This window comes from Parambassis ranga, chromosome 19 (genome assembly GCF_900634625.1).
Source record: "Parambassis ranga chromosome 19, fParRan2.1, whole genome shotgun sequence".
Lineage (NCBI taxonomy): Eukaryota > Metazoa > Chordata > Actinopteri > Ambassidae > Parambassis > Parambassis ranga.
In genome coordinates, this window is record NC_041039.1 from 10,534,235 (window position 1) to 10,558,888 (window position 24,654).

Here is a 24,654-nt window from a genome sequence, read left to right on the forward strand (position 1 = left end):
AATGAGGAGCCAAAGGCAGCGTTATTGGATACATCTCATATGCAGGCGGTGGCCCACCTGGCCAAACACTTGTCAGCTTGGGATCAAACTGTATAAAAATAAAGTTCAAATTAAAATTATACTTCCTACACTATAAATGATATGTGGTGTCCATAAGTTGACACTTCATACAAAGTGGATTTTGCAAAATATATTGGAGGAACTAGTAGGTATATTTTGGTATTTTTAGTTAAAAACAGGTTGTATAACCATAATGTTTTTATTTAAGGACTGTGTAGGCTGAGACACAACTCCTAAAGAATCTGACAGCCTTATTTCTAAAAGCTCTGTCTGCATCTCTCTGTAACTCACGCACCACTGAGTAAGGTGGAGGGTGCTCCACGGTGCTGTATCGAGGAGGGAATCTGTCATAACATCTCATCACTCCTGCTTGGGCCTCAGACAGAGAAATCGTACACAGCACTGAAGAAATGTTGTCCTCTTGCATCGGCACAGACACATCATATGTTGCTTGTTTGTTTTTCACATGAATGTAGAAGCAGAGGAGTACAACAGCTATGGACACCATCAAGACTGGAAATCTGTAAATACATTGGACCATTTTAAGACTTTATTATTTAATCTGTAAACCTTAAGGATGCTACTGATTCAAATTTGAGAACTTACACAAACTGATAGATATTTCCTACTACAATCATCGCTGACATGATCTTGCTGGCATTACTGAGAAAACATGAAAAAAATATTATTCATTGATACTGAGAAGAAAAAAAATCAATGTTATCAAATAACATAAATCTGACCAAACATGATTGGGCATGAGCTGATTTCACAGGATGTGTCAGCCACATCTCAGTTTATATGGTGTAGTTATGAGCATTAACTGTCCAATCAAAGAGCTGTGACCTGTAGTGACCCTGCAGCAGCATTCCACACACACTAACATATGAATTTATTTTTCAAACTTCCATGCAGTGCACAACAACAAAAAAGCTGATTAGTTTGTTAGCAGCATGAAGAACCATCTGACTTTATCATTTTAAGAGCTTGCACTGAACCTTCATCCTATAAATCTGTTGGTCATTACAACTGTAGAGGGAAAGTGAATCCACATAATTTGAACATATATACACCACGTTGATCTGTTAAAAATGCGCTATGATTTATTGTGATTATTCTATCATTGTGTGATCAGTCTTACCTTACTTAAGAAAATCCAAACATATACAGGACCCGTCCTGACCTGTGGGTCGCTATCAAAAGATATTGTGTCACTTAGGGAAGTGCACAGTGTAAGGAGCTTTTACAGCATCACAATGTCACTTAAAGGCACAGGACACAAATCACCCATAAATCTATTTCTTTTTCTTCCATTCCCTTTGTGCTTCGATTTGTCCTCCTCCTCCGTGTCTCTTCTTTTCCCTTTTAGCAATTTCTGGATGAAAACTCTATAAATATGATTTGCACACTGCAATACATACAGTACAGTACATGTTCTTGTTATTTTCAAGGGGTAGGTAGAAGTGAACAAGCTGTACAAAAGACATCTTTAAGATTCTTTGTTATAAGTGGAATTCAGTTAAGATACATCTCAGTAATAATTAAAACCAATGATGAATCTAACCACATTTGTGAAGTTGTAAAAAAATTTACATTTTTTAAATATATAAATGTTTTTGTTTTGTTTTCTTCTTTGTGGATTATTAAAGTACAGGCTGATAGGTAATAATGCTAAATAAATAAATATAGCAAATCAAAATGTGCAATCTCAAACTGCCAGAATACTTTTGAAATTCAGATATTCTACATTTTCAATTTTTTGCTTCCATTAAGAAACCCTTTATTTGTCCCACAATGGGGACATTCTACATTTCACAAAACAAACATTGACAAACATAGATTACAAATAAATTATTTTATTTTTAAAATATCAACATTTTTTATTTTATAAACATCAAAACACATTTGTTTGAATATAGATGCATTTTAATGGCACTGCATCACATGTCAAATAAAAGCATTTACATCCACAATGTGAAATATTTACAGTACCCTGTATTTGATCCCTTAAATCTGTCCTGTAATAAAAACACAGTTCACACATGAGGAAGAGGAAGATGAAGGTGATCATGGTCACTCTAGGTAAGCTGGAAGGTCTGAGTATGAAGGTAGTGGGTCAGATGGTGGCTACAAAAAAGAAGATGATTATGACATCAAATCATTAATATTTCCTTTAAAGACACACAACATGAATTACAAATTCATAAAAGACAGTGCTGTACCATGTATGGAGGAGGTGGATCAATGTTTCTTGACACATATGCAGGAGGCTGTCTGTAATATGTTTCATTTATGCCCAGTGCTTCCTCATCCTCTTCGTCTTCCTGCTCCTCTTCATATATGGGGATAATGTATACAGACGGAGTGTCGCTGCGACCGGACAGCCAGGCGTCCTCTCCTCTGTGCTTTTTTGCAAAATGGCAACAAAATATCCACAGAACGACACCAAAACACAACAAAGGAATCCTGTACAGTAGTAAGTAGAAGTACAGGTTAATGATACATATGCAGCAAATAAAAAATAAAAGAGGGAACACTTACTCGACTGTAGGATAGTAAATGACCATGGTAGTTTTTAGTTTCACTCCTGAGTGAAATTCAGAAACAGAAGACACATGTTACAACCCGTGTGTGTGTGTGACTCTGTTTGCCATGCAATTTAGTGTTGAGTTTTGCAATACATTTACCCGTGCATGGTTCAAAGGTAGCTCTTTATCTCCACAAATCACTCCCACGTAAACAGAACGTCTTTAAGGCAAATATAACTACTGTTTGTGGGAAAGCTTTATCACAGAAGATTCACACAAAGCTACAAACCTGGAATTTACTACACATTGCCTCAAACATTATTAGAAGTTCAATCGATCGAAGTGAAAGTAAGCAACGAAACACTATAAGATAAAAGGCCCTATATAATCTGACTGCTCCTTCTTCTTTATGTCTGCGTAAACAAAATAAAACAAACAACACAGGCTCGATGAGCGTCTCTTGAATAATTTATTCACTTCCACTCTGCAAAGTGAGCTTACCTTCATCTACCAGCCATGTGTAGTGTTAACTTGTCCCAGACACTTTACAGCCTAACTGACCTGTTTAAAGAAGCAGAGCCCACAGAGGTTGCAGCCTGTGACCCGAGCAACTTATCTTTGATGACGAAGGCCTAATAAAGAAGTGCAATCACAGGAAAGGAAAAAGGATGACAAAACACAGGAGTACCTGTTCCAGCTTGTTTTTAAAGGAATGCAGGTGTTGTTGAAACATGCTGGAAGAATTCCTTCAGCACCAACAGGTTTTACTTTGAAGAGAGCATTTTCTGCCTAACAAACAATATCAAGCTCTGAAAACACTCAAGTTTAAACCACGACACACACTGTTCAAGTTTTTATTTAAACATAAATGACCTGAGTATATGTTTCATTGTACTCAAAACACAACATGCCTGATCACTGATAAGTCACCGAAAGTTAGGGGGAGGAGGGGGAGGAGGAGGAGGTGGAGGTGGTGGTAGGGTGCCAGAGGTACCACTGTTAGAGCGGGGTGGAGGAGGGGGTGCACCTCCTGACACTGATGGTGGAGGAGGAAAAGGGGAACGACCAGCCAGGGGAGGAGGTGGAGGGAGTGCAGCTCCTGACATTGGTGTTGGTGGAGGAAAAGGAGAACCACCAGCAAAGGGAGGAGGAGGAGGTGGAGGGAGTGCCGCTCCTGACAGTGGTGGTGGAGGAGGAAAAGGAGAACCACCAGCAAAGGGAGGAGGAGGTGGAGGGAGTGCAGCTCCTGGCATTGGTGTTGGTGGAGGAAAAGGAGAACCACTAGCAAAGGGAGGAGGAGGAGGAGGTGGAGGGAGTGCAGCTCCTGACATTGGTGTTGGTGGAGGAAAAGGAGAACCACCAGCAAAGGGAGGAGGAGGAGGTGGAGGGAGTGCAGCTCCTGACAGTGGTGGTGGAGGAGGAAAAGGAGAACCACCAGCAAAGGGAGGAGGAGGAGGTGGAGGGAGTGCAGCTCCTGACATTGGTGTTGGTGGGGGAGGAGGACCAGCTCCTAGAAGAGGAGGAGGAGGAGGTAGAGGGGAACCCCCAAATGCAGCAGGAGCAGGAGGAGGAGGGAGAGATGGGTAGGTGTTGGTTGATGGACTGAAAGCTGGTGGCAGTGGAGAGAGACCTGAAGGTGAGGGCAAGGTGAAACTAGTGTCCAATGAGAAAGCAGAAGGTGGTGGAAGTTGCAGGTTGGGGTCCACATTTGCAGGAGGAGGAGGTGGAGGCAGGTTGCTGGTGCTGCTGGGGTTGGTTTGCAGGGTGGGGACTGAGGGTGGAGCAACAGCAATGCCAAGACTGGATCTAAATGCAAGGCAGAGAGAGAGAACATACATTTATGTCACTGGTGTTAGCGGCTTGATAGCTTAGCTTAGCTTAGCTTAGCCTAAAGTGTGGCAGTGCTACCAACACAAAAGTTGACATACACAGAGATGTTAGCAGTGCTCGGTGTGCTGTCTGTGGCGTCGGCTTTCTTTGTGGGCTGCTGCTCAGTCACCTAAAGAACATAAGTGAGAAATTACATTTCCACAATGACACTGCCAGACCAGACCACAGAGAGAGGTGAGTGGACTGTTATACCTGAAAACAGTGTCCAATGGAGTCCAAGATGGAGTACGATATAGACACTCTGCAGTACCCTTCCTCTGGCTCCTTGCCTGAAGTTGGAGGGGTCAGAAGCTTGGAGCGAGGCCGGTTTTTTGGAGTGGTAAAAGCACCAATCTCTTTCCTGGCCACCCTCTCATGGTGGATGGCTTCAGCCTGGACCAGAGTATAGAGTGCAGGCTACAATTAACATGTTATAATGATGTGGGCTGTGGTCATGCTCAGCTGATAATGGTAAAATAAAGCGCTGACTGCAGACTCACTCAATCAGGTGGAAAAATGCATATTCTATGCATATTCTAGTATCTAGTATTAGACTCAGTGATTTAAAGACTACAGCATATACATATATATATATAATCCTCCTCACCAGTGACAGCAGGCTGACAGAAGACTCCATATCTTTGATCTGCATGGCTTGTGAGTCCAGCAGTCTCAGCAGGGTTCTGGCCAGGCTGTTGATCTGATAGGTGACACTGGCAAGAGCCTGTGTCACCAAAGCTTTGGCCTCTTCAACAGCTTTTGTTGGATCATCTGCCTGTGGAGGTTGTTCAATTAATCAAACTAAAAACAAAGATCAAAAATATTATGCAGCATTTAAGCTTTTAATGAGCGCTACTCACCTGAACATATTTGTTTTCGCAGTAATCCGCCACTCGCACGAAGTTGCTTTGGTTATCAAGGAGACCCTTCCTGGCAGCCGGCGCGTCTTGTAATATCTGAGTAATAACTTGTGAATAGTTCTTCTGCTGCGACATTTCCTCCATTGGATCTGCTTTACAAATCCTTTTAAACACTACTAACTTGTCGCTGTCGGCTTGAGGATGGAAGTTTTTGGCAGGAGTCAGGCGGAGCAGGGAGGTGTGCTGCGGTTTTCTGAAATGCGGAAGATACCGCAGGCTACAGATTTCAGAGCAGCTGGTCTCAGGGCAGGACTGCACAGGTAGACCTCCACACCGAGTCTGAGCAACACTGGACATCACTTGTTCTTCTCAATATAAACATCCTTGCTGATTAAAATATTAAATTATCTGTATTTTAAAATACATTATGTGATATCAAAACTCTGCGTACCGTGAAGCCTGACTTGTACTACTCACAAAATCCACTAGAGGGCAGTCTGATCTAAGAGAGTCATAATGATGGCCAGGCTCCTGTTGCTCGCCTGTTAATTCAGCCAACAGATGTGAACAGACTGATGTTGTGTAGCATTTGTTAGACAATTACAAAATATAAATACATTGTATTGTTTGAAATATCCTGTGTAAATAACCTGCATTCCACAACATCCCTCACAGACAGAGGGCGACAGAGAGAGAGAGTGTGAGAGAGTTCACCGTGAGGCGCATAGTGCATGATGATCTGCAGACTTTGGAGCCTCCTACCTTAACTCCAGTTATATTAGTGAGGTTTTACCGGATCTAAAATAATAGAGAGATGACATGAAGCAGAAATCCACAATAACAAATGTGTGCACATGGACACTCATTCATTTCATGTTGGGCAGTTTATCATGTTGGTTTAGATGTCCACAGATATTGATTACCATAAAATGAAAATAAATAAAAAAAAGATGACTTATACTGAGCTTTGTTTGTAGCTCAGCTTGCTACTAAGGTTTCTGTATTTCTAAGGGGCAGAGGCTCCTCTAGAGTCTGTTGGGGCCTATAACTAATCCATCACCATAATGATGTAAGCAATCTGATACCAACAAAAATGTTCTTCATTTTCTTCGGCTCTTATTTTCATTAGAAATGCACAACATTAACAACAGCATGAGTGAATAGAGTCCAGCAGGGCCCCCACACAGGAAGGTCTTCTACTGGCATTGCACATTCTGTACAGAGCCACTGCTGTAGTTCAAAGTTTGTTGGCCCTCAGTAGACTCAGACTGGCCCGGGGCCCCAGGCAGTCGCCTGCCTTGCTGTGTTGGCAGACAGCACCTCCAGCTTTTGTGTAGCTTTATTTTAATAGTAGCTTAGCTCATCACAGTTTCCAAGCTTGTCCCTGACAGTGACCTGCTTCCACTTTAACTCACAGTAGTTGTTAAACATTGCTGTAGTACAGTGTATCCCTTCACTTTTTACTGATGGACTCTAACCCCCTCATGTGAGTAAAAGACATAATATTGAACCTTGAGGAACACAGATTTAGGGACTTGATATCCTTTGAAGGTTACAGGACATAAAAACCCAACCGAATCTTGTAGTTAACAGCATTCAAAGCATGATGAGAAAATTGCAACCCAAGTGTTGCAATGATTTTGTGTGGGCTGTTATCAGTGTAGAGATAGCACACATTACAGAATCATCATGACCTAAGACATGACTTTATTTCTTTATGGTACACTCCTTTTCCCCGTGTTCAGCACAATCTCATATTACATAAAAATAAGTAATTAATAATGTTGCCATGTCATTGTTTTATTTATGAATATGATGTATTGCTTGGTTACTGCAGTACACTTGGATATCTTTATTATTGGATCTTCTGTGTTCCTGCAATAAAGTTTCTGTCTCTGGCAATGACAAGTAGTCGCAATTTTCTCCTTTGCTTCTGTTGTTCTGCGCGGTTTAATGCAGCTGGTAATACATACTCACAAAGAGACTAGCATCATGCAACGCACTGCACTCAGACAACAACACATGGCTTAATGATACCATATAGTGTGTGGGAATGGCAAGCACTGCACTTACCTTTTAGCCCTCTCACTGGCCTCAGACATGATGTCATTTTCTACCAACCATGGTGTTTTTACAAGTCATTATTCCACACTCAAACTGATGCTCTCCTTCACTTATTTATCCCCTGGTAGCTCATTTGTAAAAGTGTCCAGTGAATAACTTATATTTATATTTAACTTATAATTATATTTATATATTATATTTATAGATATTTATGTTTTTTTCAGGATCATCTGATAAGTTTATCTGAAGGAATACAAACTCGACATGCGTATCAGAACAGTGCTGTTTTATGATCTTGTTTACACAGCCCAACAGTCCAAGTGTGAGATGAGATTGCTGGTTTCAACACATAAAATCACAATTCATTTGAGGGTGTGGAAACTAGTTTTGTTGCATGTCCTAACATAGAAATCACAAAGTCTAAAATAGTCACTGCACAGTCATTTTTCCAAATTTAGACTTCTAAAGGTCATGTTGTGTTGTGCTGCAATGAGAATAATGTAGACTGAGACACATGGTTTCTTCTACTACTACATGTCAACAAAAAACCTGTGCAGGTAGATATGTGGAACAGAAGAACTTAAAGATGCTTTATGTGGTAAAAAAAGAAGAAGAAGAAAAAGCAAAAGCTAGTATTTTTTTAACCAAAAGCACAAGGACTTAATTTTATAAACATTTGAAATCCTACATTGTTTACATTCGTATTTGCCTGCCAGCAGTCTTCATCTCATTTCCTTTTTTGGCTCCATGCTAGTAGATGTGCTGGCATGTCACCACCACTGTCTAATAATCACCATGGAAACATTGCTCGCATGAATTAGTTGAACAGGGATTGAATTTACTTTAGAAAATTAAGCATATTTACATGAAGGTATGACTGCATGCTTTCCATTTCAAAAACACCCCCACGTTGATGTCTAAGCCATTATTAAAAACTATAAATACATGTATGTATTTAAACCTATATGAATCATATCCCTTGTCACACAAACACACCATAGAAATAACACTGACTGGAGTTTAAGTTCAAGAATGTGATGAAATTGAATTTTAGTTCTGCTGAAGAACTTGTAGTACCTGCTCACACACACACAGACACCCACATACAGAGCCCTGCAGCATACATGTCCAACAGTGTGTGCAACATATGCCTGTCTGTGAAGATTGGATGTTCTGGGCTGTCACAGCCTCTCCACACTTCACAGACTTCCATTAAAAAAAAAGCCAAATTCAATTATTGTACCGGAGACCGCAGGAAAACTGCACTGACAGGAAGCACAAGTGTACATGCACACACACCAAAACAAGGCAGTGGTTAACTCTCTTTGTGGGCAGTTTTATTGTCTCTGGATACACACAACTGTGAACCCAATTCCTATTAGTCTTCAGGCACCTGCTGCCCTTTTTTCAACCCTATTTCAGTCGCTATGCTTCTGAAGGCTCTGTACAGAGCATGTGGTACAAGTATGAAAGGATTTATGCATATCTTTCTTTACACTAGCCAGAGGCAAAAGGTAGATTATAATTTACACCCTTATCTGCTGTCAGTTCATCATACACCATCAGCCTGTGATAATGTTTGCTGTCAATAATTAGCCAGTCCCTTTCATGTGGTTCACATGTTAGACATGTCTTACAATCAGCAAGTACAAGCACTATGAGATATCTCTTTTTCGGCAAGATTGATGTGTGACTGATGCAGAGCTCGCTGAACAGAGGATCATCTGCAGTGAGGCGGTAATCTGGCAATCCAGCTGAACTCAGTGTGACCCAAAGCTAATGACTCCTTCCTCCCTTACCTGACAAACCCCACTCAGCTAACCTGATTGAATCTCACGTCTGATCACATTCAATCAACTGACAGACCCTATTCTAGTGTTAACTCACTTATTGCACTTCTTAATAAGAGCAGCCTTGCATAAGTTACACTAGTCATTCTGGAGTTCATTTACCTGAAATGTAAAATGTCAGCACTATTAAAATCACATCTTTATCTGTTCCAGAGGGATAATTTTATCAGCAGCAATGCAATATGATCCACTTTAAAAGGCATTCTGCTTTGTGTCACGTTTCCATTTAGAGCCCAATAAAAATAAATTGGTGATGATAAAGCCGTATGTATTAATTTACTGCAGTCATATAAATCAACATAGACCTTGATTTATGACTGGCTCATATGAATCTGTGTATGATTGCCATTTAGTGAAGTCACCAGGCATGGATATAAGGTGTCTGATTAGCTAAAATAAATCTGAAATATGATCGGCAACATAACCAAAAGTACATTACATTTACAAAACATTTTGAGTTGAATATAAAATAAGAAAATGTTCATGTGTTGTGGCCTCATTCAGTTGTTTAAAACTGAAATACACATTTCAAACTCAAATACACATCAGAATATGTACTTCTGCCTATGCTCTCCACCCCATCCTGCTCTTTTGTGTTTCATTAACAGGTGTGCAGAAGTCAGGTGACTAGCTGCCACTCATCATCAACCAGCCCTGGCTTTAATTCCCATCTGAGTCAACAGTGTCAGCAGGCACAGTTACTTATTAGTCACCAGTTTCAACTTTGTTCATCCCTGTTCTTTAACAACTGGAAGGATAAAATTTGTGAAACAGTGTCATATGAATTTGGTCTTGTAATTGTTGTTTAAAATGTTTTTGTTGTTGTTTAAAATGTAATCAGGTGAATCATCATCTGAATGGTAGCACCAGAAGCTGCTTTATGACGCATGGCTTCATAAGTGAATACAGAGTAAATGTGACAGAACTTCAGTTAAGTTATCAAGAGCAACATTTCGTTTGTTGCAGTGGATACACCTGCAGGTGCATTAAAGCAGGTCACATGTGTGCATGTAGCCTTGCAGCTCTGCAGAGAGACATCTGCTTGATACCAAAGCAATCAAAGACAACTTTTCTACAAGGAACATTTACAAGCTGTTTATGTCTTTATTGAAAGTTGCTGCTATCAGCAAACAAAGAGCAGCACAGAAGAGCACACAGACTGGCGAACTGAATATTTAATTTAAAAAGAAAGGTGTGGTGCAAACACAAACTTGTCAGACAAGAATGTTTAAATACACAATACTACACTGTTTTAATGTCCTCATGTAGGTGCAATAAATTCCATATTACATCCTGTTGTAAATATTTGCATAGTCTTTTCTTAATTTGCTTGCCTGAAAAAATATGCACATGGACATAACACATGGACCTGTTAGCATAATTACAGGGACATGTATTGCATGCTATATTCTACCACATGTTTCCTGTCAGCTTCTTTATTGTAATGGGTTATTTTAGCTTTCTGTTAAAAGAGACTTTTTCCTCACCACTGTCTGCTTGCTTGGGGGTTCAGGTTTTGGGTTTGGGTAGGCGCCTAAAGATAAATATACATTTTAAATAAAGCTGAATTGAATTACTTTTGATCACTGATTGTTTATTTAGTGTGGGAATCAGTTAAGTGCTGTGAGGAAATCTTTTGTCTGATTAGCACAAGAAAGCCCAGGTTAGGTATAAAGACACGATTCAAGGTATGGTAACAGGGCCCCCTGTCCATTTTGTGCCTCTACACTATCTTACCTTTTTTTTTTTTTTTAATCTCCCAGGCTTTTCATGTCACACACACCCCACCCCCCAGTTTCATTCCCCTATCCCCTCTCTCTTTCATTTCCCCAGTCTTTATAACCCTCCCTCTGTTGTCACTAATCTGAAGGAGGGAACTGCAAGGATGTAAGTATGTGGAGTCCCTCCCAGACACTCCGCTGTTGGTCATTGAGGAGCCACCACTCTACAGGCAGGCAGGCAGATTATGCACACACTTGCACGGGTGTGTCACATTTTATCTCTCATCTTCTGCAGTTATGAAAACTTGGTTATAATCAAAGAGTCATTTAAATCCTGGTAGGCTGTTGAACAGTAAAAGAGGGGAGGGAGAAGAGATAGCACTGAGGAAAGGAATTGGTGGGTAAATGTGTCCAGAGCTGTAAAGTGGTGAGAGGGAAGGCAGCATAGAAGTGTGGGCTGGGTTAAACTGGCACTTAAAAAGAAGCTCGCTTTGGCTTCTGTGCATTTCACCAGCAGCCAGGCTGGGAGGCTAAGGAGGGAGCAGTGAAGGAGTGGATGAGACAACGGCTTCAGGGGGAAGGTGTACTCTCACTTCATTGGAAACAAGTGTATTTTTAGCTCACATTTCTACGCAACTACATACAGTTTTTTTCCACTCATCCTTTGGTGGAAGCCATGGGTACTGGTGTGGACAGGTTTCTGTGGTCTGCAGTGCTGCTGCTGCCGGTCTTAGGGCTCTCTGAAGCTCTGCCAGAAAGCTGGCTGCCAGGGGAATATACAAACACTGTCGATAGTGCACTAAACTTCCTCCGTGACTATAACAGCACCGCTGAGGAGGTGCTTTTCTACAGCGTCTCTGCCAGCTGGAACTACAACACCAACATAACGGACCACAACTCCAAGCTTCAGGTAGGACAGCTCCTGCAGTCTTGAGTATAGAGGGTGACTTGGATATTTGGAAATTTCTATCTTGCTGGTATCTATGCTGGTGTTAAATTGTCCAGTTTAGGTCAGTTCTTGCCAGTACTGGCATCTTGTCGCCACAAATGCATGCATGGTCAAGGGTTTCTGTGGAGCTTAGCTCTGCTTGACTTGGAGATTACCACTATTCATCTCTCTCCAGAATTACATGGTCAGTTTCCTCCTAGTGCAGCCAACTCTGCTTGTGTGTTACTGGAAATATAAATCAGATCTGAATGCCTGCGGTGTGAGCGTCGACAAATCCTGAATACATTTGTAGGGGGCATTACTTTGGCTCTATTTGTTTAACTGTGTGTTTTATGATGTTTCCTGCTCAAAACAACTCCTCATGATGGAAGCAGCCACTACAGAAAGCAGTTTCACACACACTAATGGTCACACTGTGGCAATTTTTGCAGTAATTTCAAGATGGGATTTTTTTGCAGGCAAGCTGTGAGACATTTGAACAGATTGGAATGGTTTTATGTTGCATCTCCACATGCCTGAGATACATTTGTGGAAAAGACACGTGAGAGAGGACACCTGCTGCAGGAGACTGCAGGAACCTATGAAACTGCAGAGGTGTGAAAGTGTTACACTACTCTTCAGGCATAAAACACACAGTTCTATGTGTGTGTGTGAGTGTGTATGTGTGTGTAACACAACTTTAGCCAGACACAAGCACACTTACTCAGTTTTTTTTGCATCTGTGTGCTTGAACAGCTGTCACAACAGGATTTCAGTACACTGTCCAGGCTTTGAACACTGGACTCCTCACACACTGAACAGGTGTAGATGTGCCCTGTGCTCAACAAGGGTCAGGCTGCAGAATGTGTTGTGCTCCACAGAATGTTCCTGGGATGTAAGGTGAAAGACGAGCAGGCTTGTAGTTTCCATGTGTTTTTTTTTCAGGACAGTTGAAAGTTGGTGATCAAAGTAAATCAAAGCACAGAACTCCATCTGATCTGGCAGGCAGGGGGCAAAACAAGGCAATTCAGCTTGACAGAGAAATGCTGGCATACTCCTTAAGCTCAGCTGTAAGACCATTACATTTATATTATTATTTTTTTTAAATGGCCAGAACAGGCAGAAGGATTTGACTGCTCCTTCTGACAAAGCAAAGCCCACGTTCTCCTTATATTCTCCAACAAATTAGATTCTTATTAAACATGCAGCTGATCAAACAGACTTAATAAACTGCAATGAAATCAGATATAAATGATTAATGAAGCACCTTCATGTTGCACAATCTCACCTTAAACTTTAATTTCACGTTATGTTTTTTTTTATTACATCTAAACAAATGTTGTCATGCAATGATGCTGATTCAATTAAAATACAAAATTACTGGATTTTATGCCAATTAACCTCTGTATACACAAGCTATATTTAAAAAGTTACCATGAATATGTTGCAAAAAGACCCTTATCTTAAGTGTGTTGAAAATGTGATGATCCATGTGGATGAATGTGTTTAGGCAGACTGGAAAAAACTGCCTGAGAAAAAAAGACAGAGATTGAGAGAAAGTGCTCAAAGGTCAGAGTTAATACTTCAACTCACTGTCACTATTTTTTTTTTCCTGCATGCAGCCTGTTATTTTAGTGAAGGCTGGGAGAAGGACAGATAAGAAAGGCTTCAATGAAAACATGGGAAAGAAGCTACTGTTCTGTCAGTTTTCATCAGGGTGTGTGTTGAGCAACTGCTGGTCAGTGAGCAATAAACAATTACGTCAATGAGGGATAGAAGATGTTTCGTAATTTTCCAGTAACTAAATGCTAAATGCTAAAATAAGGCTTATTTTGCATTTTTTAAATGTCACACACAGCAAAGAAACAGACACTCCTATAATAACACAGAATGTCAGAGGCGTGCATCCACAGTGCTGTCACAACACAGTTTGCAATTTCAAACGGGAGCAAATCAATGTTCAGCACGTAATATCCAATGTTCCACAGCAGCCTTGACTCTTTCATTCTTCCAACACTATCATTATATACTGAGGACGCCTACTGTATGTCTGTGACCTTCCAGAAAGCCATAAAAGATCTATTGAGATTCAGTGTGCCCATAGATGTGTACAAGAGGGGAGAAAAGCAATTATTTTTTTCATTTTTTTTTACAAATATTATCCTTGAGCGAGGACTAATTTGTTGTTCTGTCCTTGCTCAACAGAGAGATACAATGCTTTAGAGATCCCATGAGGTGACACAGATAAAGTGTTGTAGTTATTAGAGCTGAATAACAATATAGAACGTGATGGGGGATAAAAAGTAATGGAAAAAAAATGTGACCCAGAATCAATGGATTCTGATGCGTCAAATTGCATGGGAATCCATCTGATAATTATCAAGATATTTCAGCGTGACACAGAGAAAACAACCTGCTGAGGGTGTTGGAGCAGAAGGTAAAGATGTTGAAGTGAGAATTGGCAGGATGAGCAACAATGTCCCTCTTGACAATAGAGAAAAGCCAACACCATTGATCGAATAATTGTGTTAGGGATCATTATTAAAAGTGTGTAGACTCAATTTATCCAAGTTAATGTGATTTATTTACTTAGCAATGTAAGGTGCAAGCAGCACTGGATCATTCTACATCCAGCATCATTCCTTCATGTTCGCTCAACAAAGGTATATCCACCATGCCCCAGTTCTGTCACTGCTGCCTACTTCCTACCCATGACAAACAACCATAATTTAAAAATAATTTACTGCACAAGAATCATCTTAACCTTGTGGACCTTGCTTACTTGATATAAAGAAAAAAATGACTACTAAGGTGTTTAGATAATTGTAATAATTGAAAAAGGTCTAAAATGTCGTTCACTTACCTTTAGGTAAATGCATCCCTTGAAGAGCAGGCCTTCTCTGAAGCCTGGGGGTCTAAGGCCAAGAGGGTCTTCACTTCAGATCTTATCAATTCTCTCCCTGACTCTGACAAGAAACTGATGAAGAAGATCTTGCTACTGGGTGCTGCCAACCTTCCCCAGGCTGAAAGAGAAGAGGTTTGTTTCAGTTGCAGATTTTGCAATGGAAAATGTACCTTGATGAACCATGTTTTTTGTCACTGCTAAACTTTTTTTCTCTTCTCTATAGTATAACACCATTCTCAGCACCATGGACAATATTTATTCAACAGCTAAGGTGCACCCACAGCCAAACATTAGCTGGAGCCTTGAACCAGGTGAGTACACAAGAAGAAATGCTCAGCGTTTAGGGTCAAGATGCAGAAAATTGTTCGATGCAAATGTCTGAAAGAAACAGGAACATGCCCTGTTGAAGAATATGAAACAATGTGCAGGCAGAGGAAGTCTAGAAGGAAAAACACTTACAAGTGCTTCAGATCTTATCGACTCTTGAAAGTAACAGGATGGGCAAAAGTACTTTAGAGAGGTCTCCACAGGAAATGCTATGGATGTGTCCATGATTGTTAAGTAAAAAGCTAGAGCAACAGCATGTTCAAAACTTTTAACATCACTGGCAGGCATCTATTGTGAACAATGTTCCTTTGTGATTTGTCAGCAACAACTACCTAAAGTGTACACAGTACAACAGCAGAGCAAGAGTAATCACAAAACATCACTGCTCGTAAAAATAAATAAAGTCATTAGTGGTGTTTAAGGCGCAGTCTTCATAATGAAACCAGAAGGGTTAGTTAAAGTGCGTGGCACTAATTTCCACTTGCTGGTGTCAACAACAACAGTCATTTACAATAACAAACCAACTTCCAGCAATCTCTGTGGTCCTCACCTTTTCCTCACCCTTATTTCCTATTTCTGGCATTTCGAGGAAAAAATGTTGTTTTAAGTGGTTCTCATGAGACAATGGAATTGGCGTAACCCAAAGCTAACACTTTGGATAATGTGTCGTTTCCTGCTGAGAAGGAGCATAAAGTCATCTAAACACCAATACATCCAGATTGTTTTAGGAAAACTCCACAGACTTTCCTCCCTGTATTCTCATATCTTCGTGTCTGACATTTACTGAGTTTTACTTTATTTTGAAGATCTCACTAAAATCATGGCCAAATCCAGAAGCTACAAAACACTGCTGTACGCCTGGGAGGGTTGGCACAACGCATCAGGCGTACCTCTCAAAAAGCTCTATCCAAGGTTTGTGGAGCTCAGCAACAAAGCCTCTCGACTTGATGGCAAGTTCTTCCTCTTGACCTTTGACTTTGAATTATAATGCTACACAATCATTATGTGAAAAGTACAATCAGCCAAATGGCTGATTAACATTTGTTGTCCTGTTTAGGATATACCGACACGGGAGCTGACTGGCGCTCATCGTATGAGTCAGAAACCTTCCAGCAGGATATTGACAAACTCTACAGGACAATTGAACCACTCTACCAGCACCTGCATGCCTTTGTGCGTCGTCAGCTTTACAACCAGTATGGACCCAAGTACATCAACCTAAAAGGGCCGATCCCTGCCCACCTGCTAGGTAGCAAATACACATTATTGCTTACAATACATGTATAGCCAAGAATATTACGCCTCACCACAGCAAGCCTGTTTTTATCTGTGTACTTTAAATGCACATGCTGCCTATAGGCATTTCCTACGGTGGCTCTAACTGGAGTATTGCGTAGTCAGAATGGCTGCTTGAGTGTTTTTTTACCCTCTCTGCAGGAAATATGTGGGCCCAGACCTGGAACAACATTTATGGTATGATGATCCCATTTCCTGACAAACCCAACATAGATGTGACTGCTGAAATGGACCGACAAGTGAGTATGAGGGAAAGATATCACACAACTGAACCTCAAAAGCAGACAGATGGCACCATAAATGAAATGTTGTTTACCACAGGGCTATAATGCCACACACATGTTCCGTGTGGCAGAGGAGTTCTTCACCTCTCTGGGTTTGGCAGAAATGCCCAATGAGTTTTGGAATGGATCCATGCTGGTTAAGCCAGAGGGTCGAGAGGTGGTGTGCCACGCATCTGCCTGGGACTTTTACAACCGCAAAGATTTCAGGTAAACTATGGGGCATTTGTGTGATAATAAGTTGTTGGCCAGAAAATTAATGTATTTTTTATCCCTGATAGGATTAAGCAGTGCACCACAGTGACAATGGAACAGCTCTTCACTGTCCACCATGAGATGGGGCATGTCCAGTATTACCTGCAGTACAAGGACCAGCCTGTGGGCTTCCGCCGTGGAGCCAACCCTGGTTTTCATGAGGCTATCGGCGATGTTTTGTCTCTTTCTGTTTCCACACCCAAGCATCTACACACCATTAATCTGCTGGACTCAGTGACCACTGATGATGGTACTGACTCTAATACAAACAAAAGTTATACTCAAAACCCATAAAATGTTTTAAAGATTAAATGTTTCTTTGTGTTTTCTCAGAAACTGACATCAACTACTTGTTAAAGATGGCTTTGGAGAAGATAGCCTTCCTTCCCTTTGGCTACCTCATAGATCTCTGGAGATGGGATGTGTTCAGTGAAAGCACTCCTCCAGAACGCTATAATGCTGACTGGTGGTACCTCAGGTAGGCCACAAGCTTTGTTACGTAGCAGAACACAAAGCCTGAAAACAGCTAAATTAATACTCTCATCTACTCAACATATAGGCTAATACAAAGTAAAATTGCAAGTTTAGCTAACAGCCTTTAACAGTTTATTGACAGAAATGGGAAATTTGTCTGAATGTCTGAAAGGCGCTTGGTTTTGTAGCTCATGTTGCCCGTGCACTCTAATGTTTTGTTAATTGTTGGATCTGCCTTGTTTGTTTGACAGCTTACTCCTTCCCTTTGTTAATTGTTTTTTTTATGATTCTTTTATTTAATTGTTACCCCTTTATTCTGTCAATTAAATGACTTGCATATCAATTCATTTGGTTTGTTACGTCCCCTTCCCTAGCAGAGCTGGGCCATAACAGACATTATAAACTACAGCATTAAATGACCAGTAGGAAAGATTTTACCATCTAGTGGTGAGATTGCAGATTGCAAAGCATTTAATACCACGTTCTGTAAGTGCTTAAGCATGTGCACTACCTTCATAGGTTAAGTCTCTGTAGATTCATTACAAAGTCACCCTTTCCACATTTCAGTCAATGCACTATTGATCAGAAACACATATGTAAATTATTATTATTTCATACCCCCTTTGCACCTGGTGAGCTTAAGCTAATCCAAGTACCAACAGATGAAGTGGAGCAGCTCTGCAGTAACGGTAGACGACTGGCAGCATTGGCTGCCATTCAAACTGAAGTGTGTCTGTGCTTGCTGGCACACATGCCCAGCTCACACTCAATGGAGACTTAAAATTAAACTAATAACATCATTTTATGTCTAGTGTGTTCTAACTCCATCTGTCTCATTTCTTTTTATCACAGAACAAAATATCAGGGCATCTGCCCACCCACCAGGCGCACAGAAGAGCACTTTGATCCTGGGGCAAAATACCACATACCTGGAAACACACCATACATCAGGTAGCATTCTGTTCCACCATCAACACTATGCAATAGAAGGGACAGACTATTAGCTTGAGTTAATGATATTTTCAGGATAGTGTTTTCCTAGCTGCTTGAATAACACTGTATTCATTCATAAAGAAGTTTTAATGTCCATAAAACGAAATGAGAATCAGTGTGTCTGAAATGTATGCAGAATACATGGTGAGCTGGGAGTTATGGTAATGTGTGCTGTATTGCATTGTGGTTTTAAAACAATACAGTAAGCCTACAATAGCAGGAAACTTGTTGCCTCTGGCTTCAGCTGGTTTCTTTTAGATGGGGGTGGGGGGTGACGGATGAAAATCAGAAACACTGCTGCTTTAGCAGGCAAGCTCAGCCTGCGTGAGCATGCTGAAACAAATGCTTACATCACTGATGTCTGAACTTTTTTGGGTATTGAAGTGATCTTTAATAGACAATTAGACAAATTTACAATGTTTTGTGCAGAGGATATAATACAGCAATTCTTTCGCCTGTAGGTATTTTGTCAGTTTCATCCTGCAGTTCCAGTTTCATGAAAAACTCTGTGAGGCAGCCAATCACACTGGGCCCTTGCACACATGCGATATCTACCGCTCTGCAGAAGCGGGAGCCATTTTAAAGTAAATGAATTTTTTGCACTTTCACTACACAGAACATTATTCATTACTTGTGGAAAAACTGATTGACTTTTGACTTTTGACTTTTCCTCCTACAGGAAGGTCCTTCAGGCAGGCTCTTCCAAGGCTTGGCCTGATGTGCTTCAGGAAGCCATAGGCACCAATCAGATGAATGCCAACTCACTAATGAAATACTTTGACCCCATTATTAAGTGGCTTGAAAAGCAAAATGTGAATGAGACTTTGGGATGGCCTGACTTTGGTTGGGTCCCACCCATCCCTGAGGGATATCCTGAGGATATTAGTAAGACAACACACCAAAGAGTCAATCTCAAATTTGAGAATGTGAAGAAACACTTGTAGCAGCTTAAAGTGGATGCCAGCTGTTAAGTCTAATGGTTCTTTTGAAATGACCAACCCTTCATCTCTCTGTTTACTCAGACAAAAATACAGATGAGCTTGATGCAAAGAAGTTTTTGGAGGAATACAACAGTACAGCTGAGGTGGTCTGGAATGCATACACAGAGGCTTCCTGGAAGTACAACACTGACATCAATGAAGCCAATAAGAAGAACATGGTGAGAAGCTCTGACTAGCCCATCTGTCATGAATATAATGATTTGATGTGAATGATGCGTAAATAATTGGAGTCTCTCCATGTATGCATGCTTCTGTCTGTTTCCCTGATTGTGACTGTATCTTTTATTTGTTCCAAGCTTGAGAAAAACCTGGAGATGTCGGCTCACACCCTGAAGTATGGACAGAGGGCCCGACAGTATGACACCGCTGACTTCCAGGATGCCTCCGTCAAACGCATCATCAAAAAACTCAGTGATATTGAGAGGGCCGCTCTGCCTCCAGCAGAACTGGAAGAGGTGTGAAGGAAATAGTTTAACAAATATTTATTCAAGAGATTCATATTTATGCAGAGTTGCTGTACCAAAGAAGAATCCAGACTTCACTTAGCAGCTGTAGAAGTTTTGCATATTTGTTTATCAACCACAGAGGAGGATATAAAGCTGCCCTATCGTTTTTATAGTACAACAATCTCCTGTCCAACATGGAGACCAAGTACAGCGTGGCTGAGGTCTGCAGAGAGGATGGCAGGTGTCATCCACTGGATCCAGGTAAGACATGCCAACTAAGCAAAGGCAGCAAACTGTGCATGATAGAAATACTCAATAAGTACTCACAATAAGTGCTGACGTAAGAGGTTTGTATGTTTCAGACCTCCAGAAGATCATGGCAGAGTCCAGGGATTATGATGAACTGTTGTTTGCTTGGAAAGGATGGAGAGACTCTGCTGGCAAAGTGCTTCGCCAGGATTACAAGAGATATGTTGAACTGGCCAACAAAGCTGCCAGGCTAAATGGTATGAGTGTAAAAGATTAATTTTACATCCACCTAATGAGTCTCCAACAGTGTCTTGCTAGAAAAAGGCAAAACAGTTGGGTTAGAATTGTTGCATTTTCCAGATTCATGGCTGTAACTGCAGGTCATAGGGGTACCAATTTGCCTCTGAGAAACATTTACCCACGTTTGCTTCAGAAACAGCTTTGCCCTGAAGATAATGCTCCCTAACTGATGAATGCATCTTTGCCTGGTACTGTCTGTAGGTCACTCTGACAATGGAGCTTTCTGGCGATCCTTGTATGAAACACCAACCTTTGAGGAGGATCTGGAGACTCTGTGGAAGGAGCTTGAGCCGCTGTATCAGAATGTACATGCCTATGTTCGACGGGCTTTGTACAAAAAGTATGGTCCTGAGTATATCAGCCTAAAGGGACCCATACCTGCTCATTTGCTGGGTAAGTAACAAATTTGATGTGCGATTATATTAGTACAATACGTATTACAAGATTACACTACCCTCTGGGGTTATATGTCTATTTAATAGACAAGGTTAAAAGCCAGTATTTCAGTATGGAATCTGAGGTAGTCTAACACTATAGCCAAAACTCCTTTTATGTGTGAGCATACCCCATTGATATTCAGTCGCTGGCTGCAGATGCATTTGGATTTAGGCAAGATTTAATTTGCTTTCAGAGGCATCAACCGTGAGATTGTGTGTGACAGTTCCACACAGTTGGGGATTGAACTGATTCACAGACCCACACCTGGTTCAACACTGGCACAGCATAGAATGATTCTCCCTGTAACTTCTTAGACTCATATATAAAATGTGAATGCTGTCTTCTGTTCTTCCAGGCAACATGTGGGCGCAGACATGGTCTGGCATAATGGATTTGGCCATGCCCTACCCACACGCCACACAGGTTGATGCTACACCGGCTATGGTGGCACAGGTGAATTAATGCATGAATCAACTGTTGCATAATATTGTTTTCCTCTGGGAGCAGACTAATTCATTATGCTGAGTAAAAGCAGCTGAGAGCCATAACTGATACACACTTTACATAATTCAAAAAATGTTCTTTTTAAACCATAATTTGTTTACATGCTGTCATCTATTTTCTAAATGCAGCTGCTGAACATGTCATTGCCAGCAGCAGTGTTTACACATACACATCTTCTTTTCTCATTCAGGGCTGGAACGCAACCAGGATGTTTGAGGAATCAGACAGATTCTTTACCTCTCTGGGTCTGCTGCCAATGCCTCAAGAGTTCTGGGACAAATCCATGCTAGAAAAGCCATCAGATGGACGCCAGGTGGTGTGCCACGCATCTGCATGGGACTTCTACAACCGGAAAGATTTCAGGTGATTGAACCATTTCCTCTTTCAAGAGAGATAAAACAAATGACAAACCAAGCCAAGCCCACACAAAGCTAGATATGTTTAGCCAGTCAGGAGAACATGCAGTGTAAGGTTGAGAATCATTTCTATGATGTGTATTGCAGGGAGATTTTCTTAAAAAGATTGTCTGCAGAAAACATTGTAAGTGTTCCTTTGTTTGTGTCTTCAGGATAAAACAGTGCACTGTTGTGACTATGGATGACCTGATCACGGTACATCACGAGATGGGCCATGTTCAGTACTTCCTGCAGTACAAAGACCAGCCTGTGTCCTTCCGTGATGGAGCTAACCCTGGCTTCCATGAGGCCATTGGCGATGTGCTGGCCCTGTCTGTGTCCACGCCCAAACATCTGCAGAGCATCGGCCTCCTGGACAAAGTTGAGAACAACCACGGTGAGTGACAAGGACAGTTACCACCATAATGTTTGCACACATTGAAACACAGCATGCGCTCATGATTTTGGCATTTTGATACTTTATCCAGAGAGTGACATCAACTTCTTGATGAGCATGGCACTTGACAAAATTGCTTTCCTGCCCTTTGGATACCTGATGGACCAGTGGAGATGGAAGGTATTTGACGGACGCATCTCAGCTAATGAGTACAATAAAGAATGGTGGAACCTCAGGTAAAGTTAGCATTCCGTGTATCAAAGTGTTGGATTATTTCATAAATGACTGGATTAGCAAATTATCTACTAAAGTCCTTACTAGACCATACCTTGGTGTTGCAGAATGAAGTACCAGGGACTGTGTCCACCTGTAACACGCACTGAGGATGACTTTGACCCTGGTGCAAAGTTCCACATCCCTGCAAACGTGCCCTACGTCAGGTAAATCTTACTGATTCTGCAGAAGATAGATACATGACATCTGAGCACAGATACATTGATAGCTGCTCCACAGTCATCTATGGACAGATAAGATAAATGTGCTGTGAAACATCATCTGCTTTTAGTCACATGGCTCAAAACAATCAATGTCAATTAGAAGCAGGAGGAACCAAAACATTGGCTAGTTTGTTTCTTTTTGCTTTACGGGTTCTGTTTTTTAATTATGTGTTTTATCATTTTCAACCAGGTATTTTGTGAGCTTCATCATCCAGTTTCAGTTCCACAAGGCTCTGTGTGATGCAGCCAAACATGTTGGGCCTCTACATACCTGTGATATCTACAAATCTCAAGAAGCCGGGAAATTGCTAGGGTTAGTATATACATACATAATATACAAGTATATATTACCAAGTTATACATTACCAGACAATATCCTATTATAATATTTAACAATTGATAAATATGTTTGTGCAGCATATATGTATATGTATGTGTGTAATAATCTTTCTACTGATCCTCATCCTCTTTGACTTGCATTGTTGTTTGCAGTGATGTGATGAAGCTGGGCTTCAGTAAGCCTTGGCCCGAGGCTATGGCCATGATAACCGGCCAGTCCAAAATGAGTGCCCAGCCGCTCATGCAGTACTTCCAACCCCTCATTGAATGGCTGGAGGCAGAGAACAACAAGAACAATGATATTCGCGGATGGCCTGATTACGACTGGAATCCTTCAAGTAGGTCCAATTTACTGCATGCATTCACATACTCTGATACATCCACAGAAACACACGCATGCATTTGTTGGAAATTTGTTAAATAAGTTTTCCATCGTTGAAGCCAAATGCTTTTGAACTCCTTCCCAGAAAGAGCAGGCGCAATGTATTCACACTGAGGCATTAATTCTGTTTTTCCCCCTCTGAGGCGGCTTACAGTGAAATCAATCCCCTGCTTCGCTTGTTTTACTGATGAGATCCTGCTGAAAGGATGTATACAGATTAGATTGATGAAATTATTAGAAAAAGAATCACGGGATGTAGCACTAGAAAAGGATCATAGGACCAAGAGGAACACAGAATGACAATGCAAGCATAAATAATTAAGTACTGAAACGGTACAGAGTACAATTTCAGGCAGCTTTGAATATTTTCTGTCAGAATGCGCCACCTATCTGAGAATAACAATCAAACCAGTTTACAGAAATGTATTTGTGTCAACGTGTGCCATCTGTTGGTAGGAAGAGGAATATCTTGCACAAATATTTTGTATTATCTGAGCTGCTATTTGTTTAGTTAGGCTGCTACACTGCATCCTTTGTCCTCCTTTGCATACAACGTGTCATGCCAGTGGCCGACCTAAGCTAAATTTTGTGATTACAAAAATGGCTATGCTGATATCTAATGTAGGCAAAAATACTAATCTAAACACACTGTCTAGATGACACGTGTCTAAATGTGATAAATGTTTAAGTAAAAAACACAGGTTTATTCAGTCTTTATGTGTGCTTTGCAGGTGAGACCATGTCTAATAAAGTGGACTTCCTGGGTATGAACGTGGATGGCTCAGCTGCCATAGCTGGCCAGTGGATCTTGTTGGTGGTTGGCCTGGTCCTCTTAGTAGCCACCATCCTTCTGGCCTACAAGTACAGAAAGTCAAAAAAGCTTAAAAAGTCCTACTCTACAATGGAGCTCAAGCAAAAAGACTAGCCATCAGCGACAGCCAAAGGGCTAAAGTCAGGCCTTACTTCCTGTAGCTAGCACATTACCAACCTCATGTGAACACCAGTGTTTTTGTGTACTGCAGTACATATGAAAAAAAAATATGCTGCCTCCCTATCTAGTCATATATATTTATTGTATACACAAATTATTTTTTGCCTATGCAAAAAGAACATTACGATTTTGTAATTTATTTGAAATATTTGAATGTTTAGGGAGGGGAGGAAATGTTTTAAAATGAATGTTTGTAAAGTCATTCATTGTGTAAACATTTTTAAATATGTGATTTTTTTTTCTTTTTTGTTGAATTCTTTTGCATTTCTACAATAAATACATAACAATATTTACCTTTCCACTC

General features: G+C 40.8%; 2 protein-coding genes and 1 long non-coding RNA gene across 3 annotated transcripts; 1 reads left to right on the forward strand and 2 right to left on the reverse strand.

Moving 5' to 3' along the window:
- Positions 1-1,896: 1,896 nt before the first annotated feature.
- LOC114452348 (uncharacterized) lies at positions 1,897-2,733 on the reverse strand. The gene is made up of 3 exons (XR_003672253.1): positions 2,602-2,733; positions 2,283-2,526; positions 1,897-2,187 (listed from the first exon to the last, which is right to left on the reverse strand). It is a non-coding gene; the product is annotated as an uncharacterized LOC114452348 (long non-coding RNA).
- Positions 2,734-3,502: 769 nt separating this feature from the next.
- On the reverse strand, positions 3,503-5,550 carry abi3b (ABI family, member 3b). The gene is made up of 5 exons (XM_028431403.1): positions 5,318-5,550; positions 5,065-5,232; positions 4,671-4,850; positions 4,517-4,587; positions 3,503-4,394 (listed from the first exon to the last, which is right to left on the reverse strand). The coding sequence occupies exons 1-5, from the start codon at positions 5,459-5,461 to the stop codon at positions 3,515-3,517; spliced, it is 1,443 nt and encodes a 480-aa protein (XP_028287204.1). The 5' UTR covers positions 5,462-5,550; the 3' UTR covers positions 3,503-3,514.
- Positions 5,551-11,167: 5,617 nt separating this feature from the next.
- Positions 11,168-24,639, forward strand: ace (angiotensin I converting enzyme (peptidyl-dipeptidase A) 1). Its single transcript, XM_028430578.1, has 25 exons — positions 11,168-11,862; positions 14,750-14,917; positions 15,009-15,096; positions 15,919-16,062; positions 16,170-16,361; positions 16,550-16,647; positions 16,730-16,899; positions 16,971-17,194; positions 17,278-17,422; positions 18,271-18,369; positions 18,873-18,995; positions 19,091-19,296; positions 19,434-19,570; positions 19,709-19,867; positions 20,032-20,119; positions 20,221-20,364; positions 20,609-20,800; positions 21,201-21,298; positions 21,540-21,712; positions 21,918-22,141; positions 22,233-22,377; positions 22,483-22,581; positions 22,829-22,951; positions 23,131-23,315; positions 24,091-24,639. The coding sequence occupies exons 1-25, from the start codon at positions 11,629-11,631 to the stop codon at positions 24,282-24,284; spliced, it is 3,852 nt and encodes a 1,283-aa protein (XP_028286379.1). The 5' UTR covers positions 11,168-11,628; the 3' UTR covers positions 24,285-24,639.
- The last annotated feature ends 15 nt before the right edge of the window (positions 24,640-24,654 follow it).